This window comes from Heterodontus francisci, chromosome 1 (assembly GCF_036365525.1).
Source record: "Heterodontus francisci isolate sHetFra1 chromosome 1, sHetFra1.hap1, whole genome shotgun sequence".
Classification (NCBI taxonomy): Eukaryota; Metazoa; Chordata; class Chondrichthyes; order Heterodontiformes; family Heterodontidae; genus Heterodontus; species Heterodontus francisci.
In genome coordinates, this window is record NC_090371.1 from 224,028,818 (window position 1) to 224,035,231 (window position 6,414).

At 41.5% G+C, this 6,414-nt stretch overlaps 1 protein-coding gene across 1 annotated transcript in view; it reads left to right on the forward strand.

The window, feature by feature from the left end:
• The window catches only part of idua (alpha-L-iduronidase), a 361,720-nt gene extending 355,819 nt beyond the window's left edge, over positions 1-5,901 (forward strand). Inside the window, exon 14 of the mRNA XM_068041727.1 lies at positions 4,925-5,901. Coding sequence (XP_067897828.1) covers positions 4,925-5,028 — 104 coding nt within the window. The 3' untranslated portion in view covers positions 5,029-5,901. The remainder of the gene's footprint in view (positions 1-4,924) is intronic.
• Positions 5,902-6,414: the final 513 nt, after the last annotated feature.

Sequence of the window (6,414 nt, forward strand, 5' to 3'; positions counted from 1 at the left end):
TATCCATGACATATTGGTACCTGGCTCTTGTATGATGCATTCTCCACCCAACCAGGAACTGGTCCAGCTCTCTCTCTCAGAAGCAGGGATAGGCACCAACACGTTGCACCACAGACATTTGACAAAATTGTTGACTCTGTCATGGACATGGGGGCAATTAACCTGTATATAAACTGTATAGCCAACCTAATGCCATCAAAACACAATCTGATTTAAAGCGCATTTCTCCTTACTTAATGTAGCGATGCGGAGAATCCAGATAGATGCCCATCTGTTCGGAGAAATCTTGATCTCTTTCTCTCCCCTCTTGCTCTCTCCCTCTCTGTGTCAATCCCTATCGCTCTCTGTGTCCATCTCTCTCCCCTCTGTGTGTTGATCTCTCTCCCCTCTCTCTCCTCTCTGTGTCCTTCTCTCTCCTCTCTCTGTCTCTCTCTCTCACCCCTCTCTCCTCCTCTCTGTGTCCATCTCTCTCCCCGCTCTATCCTCTCTGTGTCCTCTCTCCGCTCTCTCTCACCCCCTCTTCTCCCTCTGTGTCCATCCCTCTCTCCTTCTCTCCTTCCCCCCCCCCCCCCCTCCTTTCTCGCTGACCTTTACTGAGAGCGGGAACAGCAGTTGCTGAACTTCAGACAGATTCAGGTTTTCCAGCAGGCGTTTAAAAATCGGATCCCGCTGGAAAACCCCGAATCTGTCCGAAGTTCTCAGCACTTGTCAGCTGTGGAACTGACACTTACGATTTTTTTTTAAAGAAGGTCTAAAGAAGTCAATGGGAAGTTTCTTGTCCCTGGAATTTCCTGTCACAGATCTCAAAATCTTTTACCACGGACACTGGTGTCCGTCTACGTACATGTTGCCGACCCCCGCTCGAAAGTATACAGCGAGTCAAAATTCATCATACAAGCCGACAACTTGTTCCTTAGGTTTACAATCTCAGACAAAAGAAGAATTGCCTAACATCTAACTTATTTCTTCCCTGACGTAATTTATACTCATGACCCTTCAATCTCCCCAGTCTATTTAATAGAAATAATTTGTTGGCTTACAGTCAATCTAATCTTTTCCTTATTTTATAAATTTCAATCAAATCACCTCTGTGGTTCTCTAAAGTATATAGACCCAGCTCCTTAAATCTATCTGGGCAGCTAAGTTGTTTTAAACTGGAAATCATTCATGTTGGCCTCCTGTGAAATCTTTTTCAAAGACTCAACATCATTCACCATGTGAGGAGACCAACACTTGATGCAGTATTCTGAGTAAGGCCTTACAAAAGGAAAAAATGCAATGTCCTGCTTTGCAATGGATAGTCCTGTGAATGGAGCTCGATATCATATTTGTTTTAACTATGGCTTCACAGCATTGTTGTGAACCGTTATCATTGTTATAAACTATGATAGCAAGATTTTTTTCTTTTACCATAGGCTTCAGTTGTGTTCCTTTGCAAAGTCTAAGGTGCTTAGCATTGGTCCTGCCCACATGCATAACGCTGTAAGTTAAATACCATTTATCAAATATGGACCCATTCACCTGCATAACGAGATTTGCTTGTTCATAACGTTCACAAACTTGTAAATTATTGTTCCAACACCTTCAACTAAGTCATTAATTTAGATAATAAAGAGCAACTGTCATAATACCAATCCCTGAAGGACAATGGCAACCTGTCTCCAAGCAGATTCACAGCCATTAATAACAACTTTCTGGTTGCAGGTATACAAATGTTTCTTTATGCATTGTAGCAGCTTCCTACTAATTTCAAAAGACTAATTGAGGATTTACCTATTATAAGGTAGCTTTTCAAATGCTTTCTGAAAATCCAGGTAGAAAGTGTCTACCCTCATTTAATTAGTAAGTGTCATGCAGGCCCCCACCTGCTAAGCACGAGGCATATTAATTTCACCACATGGACATTAAATTTCAAACTGTTGTTGAAGTGAAGGAAGGACCTGCTTTAAAAAATTGCCAGATCTTGGCTGGAAAGACATTTGCATATTAACAGACAGTCTTTGGAAGGACAAAGTGGCCATTCCCTGACACATTCAACCCACAATGGACTCTTGGCTGGAAAGACATTTGCGTATTAACAGACAGTGCTTGGACAGGACAAAGGACCATTCCCTGACACATTCAACCCACCATGGACTCTTGATCACCAGACGCTAAAGGTGGGGGAGCTCGCATTCCAGATGGGCTGCTAATATGGCCAAATAGACAAACGTACATGGTCAAACCAGCTAGTCACATGACTCAGCTGCTGGGCAACCTGAGTTTTTTGAATTGGCATAATACAAAGCAGAATGCTCCTGGACTGAGAAGATCTCTCCTGGCTGGCTCGCCACAACCTCTCCTGCCTGTCTGCTCCCATCTCTTTCTCACGGAACTCCAAATCCACTGAAGACACATGAACCCCAAGAGAGAAAAGTCTCCTACAGCGAACAAGGTTTAAGAAGAATTCTGAACCAAAACGAAAAGCAAGATCTACCTACAATCAAGGACTCTACAGTGAGCTCAAACAACCGTAACAAAAGCTCTTCAAATATTGCCTCAAACCATTCCACTTTATTTTTCTTCTGCTCTTTTCTGTCTCTATTTGCATGTGTGTATCGCGTTTGTATGCTAGCGTGGGCGCATCGTGTATCCGTAGGTGTTAACTGAATTAGAGTTTAAGTTTAATAAATTTAAGCTTTTCTTCTTTAAACCTAAGAAAGCCTGTTTGTGCTGGTTTCTTTGCCTTATAATTGGAAAGCGGTGAACAAAGATTCACCAAGGGGAGCTAAAAACACAGTGTGTTTAAAATTAAACCCTGTTACAGTAAGACCTCTTACTGATGAAGGCTGAAAGGGAACTCCTAGACCTCTTTTTCACCTGGTCGTACCAGTAAGACACAACCTTCTTTTCCAGGAGCTGTGTTGGATATCTCTAATGACTTTCACTCTGTCAAGGTAATTTGGGTCTATAAAATAAAGAAAGGACTAGATTGTGTGCAAGCTGGCAAATTATTTAAATTAAATAGGTTGGGGATATGAGGATAAATTATGCAATGGAGGAAACAGGTTAAATCTTAGGCGGTTCTTCTTTTCCTAGAGAATAGCAGACCTATGGAACAGGTTTCCAGCTTATGTGGTGAGTGCTGAATCACTGTACATCTTTGAGAGCTGGCTGGGGCTGAGATTGCATTATAAAAGAGGTAGGTACCAAATACTGGGGGAGAAATTGTGCTCTGTAGCTCACACAGGCTCCTAACGCTTAAAAATGAGGTCTGAGATGCGTGTGCACACTTCTGACAGGAAATACACTTAATGTCAGCTTAGTAAAGAGGTTTGGGTGCATGCGTCTAACGACTGCCTGCAGCCTGCAGAACAGGCAGTTTATGATGGCAAACATTGTGCAACACGCATTTGACACCAGTGCTGGCATTTTCAAACACTACGCTGCAGCCTACGCCCTGCCTGAACCTCACACAACTGAACATGATGTTAAACGAAATGAAGGACCCCACTCCCCACCACCAGCACTATTTAAAGGGATCATGAATTACTTACAGGTTAGTTGCTGGGTTATTTCTTCTGGCTGCTGTTGCAATTGTACGTGTTTTTGGAATTTTCCTCTACTTGCCTAAAGTTTCAGTAGTCTACAGAGAGTGGTCTGACTGCTGCTGTAGTACTTTTCTGTTTATTTAAAAGCCACACCTGGGTGGCCTCGTAGATCTTCCTCCGGTAATTAAGCGTGACTGGAGAATGAAGAGAAGAGGGAGAAGGGCTGTGAAGGAGGGAGATTCTCAGGGGTTCTTTAGAGAGCAATTTTCTTACCTCAACTTTTGCAAGGACCTAATCTTACAATGTCTTCGCTTCACAAAAGAGATCATGACTAAAATCTGTCAACTGCTGAAGCCACAACAGCAACCTGAAAGCAGGGCAAGGACAGTGTTACCTGAGGCTGTCAAGATGACCGCGGCTCTTAACTTTTAAGTGTCTGACTCCTAGCTTATATCGCCTGGCTGGAGACATTTTGCCATTTGCAGTGCACTGCTGCATAAGGGAGGTTGCCAAGGCTCTCAATGGGACAACTTCCTCCTCAAAAAGAATTTAGATTTCTGGGATAAAAGGGGCGCAGTGGTTAGCACCGCAGCCTAACAGCTCCAGTGACCCGGGTTCAATTCCGGGTACTGCCTGTGTGGAGTTTGTAAGTTCTCCCTGTGTTTGCGTGGGTTTCCTCCGGGTGCTCCGGTTTCCTCCCACATGCCAAAGACTTGCAGGTTGATAGGTAAATTGGCCATTAGCAATTGCCCCTAGTGTAGGTAGGTGGTAGGGAAATATAGGGACAGGTGGAGATGTGGTAGGAATATGGGATTAGTGTAGGATTAGTATAAATGGGTGGTTGATGGTCGGCACAGACTCGGTGGGCCGAAGGGCCTGTTTCAGTGCTGTATCTCTAAACTAAACTAAACTAAATGAATCCTGGCAGAACTAGGGTCCAAACCATATTCCAGCCAATTTCCCAGGCTTAAAGGAAACATACTCACCTCCAGGAATTTTGGGGCCTAAAACATTTCAATCTTTTTCACATTTGGGGCAGCACAGTGGCGCAGTGGTTAGCACTGCAGCCTCACAGCTCCAGCGACCCGGGTTCACTTCTGGGGACTGCCTGTGCAGAGTTTGCAAGTTCTCCCTGTGACCGCGTGGGTTCCGCCGGGTGCTCCTGTTTCCTCCCACAGCCAAAGACTTGCAGGTTGATAGGTAAATTGGCCATTGTAAAATTGCCCCTAGTGTAGGTAGGTGGTGGGGATGTGGTAGGGAATATGGTATTAATGTAGGATTAGTATAAATGGGTGGTTGTTGGTCAGCACAGACTCAGTGGGCCGAAGGACCTCTTTCAGTGCTGTATCTCTAAATAAATAAAATCTCACGTTATTTATATTTTTCTCTGACAGAACTTTCACAGGTGTCTGGCTTCTACCGGATTCGTGCAGTGGATTACTGGGGCAAGCCTGGAGAGTACTCTGACCCTGTTAAATATATTGAAGAGAAACATTAAAAAAGCTCGTGAGGAACAATTGCTCTACCTGTGATGGATAAATAAATACATATGCTTTCTCTAAGGGAGTAATTTAATTGAATGCGATCAAGGTGCATTCAAACCACAGATATAAAATAATTCTTGGTTTAAAGGGAAATATTCTATGAAACATTTTTTATTAAGTTTTATTGTGAAATTCCTTTGGCATTTTTAAAACTGCAAAGCATTTAAACTGCCAAATAAAATCCTTGTATTGAATTCTTCTATCAAAATTAATGATTTCCCTGAATTGTCTTCAAGACTCAAATCTCAATTTGAGGTTAATATGATGTAACATTTCTTGAAATGAATTGAAATCCTTGATGAAATTACATTCTTTTAATTGCATTTATCTTTTGTTCTCCATATAATTAGTCTAGTAAAAGATAACTCAACTCAGTTTTGAAAAGCATCATTCACTGTAAATTATTTTACCTGTAGCCTAACTGAAAAGTATTGGTTTTATAGCATCACTTATCACGTAACAAAGGTGCTATCCTGTCAATTTATGATTACGTATCCAAATCTATTTGAAAATTAACTGTCTTTCTATAGCAAAACCTCTTTACACAAAGAGTTTTGAGGATGTTGAATTCATTTGGAATTCACTTCCAGAGTTAATAGTTGAGGCAGAAACAGTGAAGATTAGATTTGATAGATGGATGAAAGAAAATGGTTTGAATGATATGGGAACAAAGTTGGTAAATGTGATTTGAACTATTTGCTCACTTGGAGGGTAAAAGTTGGCACAGACTGGTTAGATCAAATGGCCTGTTTTCAAGTTGTAACTTCTATGTATTTCCATGTATAGTTTAAACTAATACCATAAAATAAACATACTTTTTCCTCAGACACATGTGTTTTTCATTGTAAACCAGACATCAGGTGAAAGAGAAAAGTCAGTTAGGAACATAGAAATTACTAAACCAAAAAGACTAAGGTCCATCTAGTTCAGCTTCTACCATTCTGGTAGTCACAGGATGCAATAAAATGAAATTGCCAATTAATCATGACTAACCTACAAACCCGTAAATAAAATGAGAAAAATCCCAACAGTGGACATCTTTGGAAACCATAATTCAGAAGCCATCCTTTTCCTCCCAAGCCTGCTACACTTACCACGTCATGTGTCAAATACTCATTATACAGCATCCCAAAATGTTACTTTCTGAAAGCAGTCTATCTAATTTGCATTCAAATGGATCAATACTAACTGCTTCCACCATCTCCAGAAGTTGGCTGTTCCATAGATTGACTGAAATGTTGAGGTAGATTTTGACTTGGTGTTATAGTGTTAAACATTTGATAGTGAGTTATAATCATAGAAAGTTGTAGATCCCCAGTACGCAAACTCCAAGTGTCACT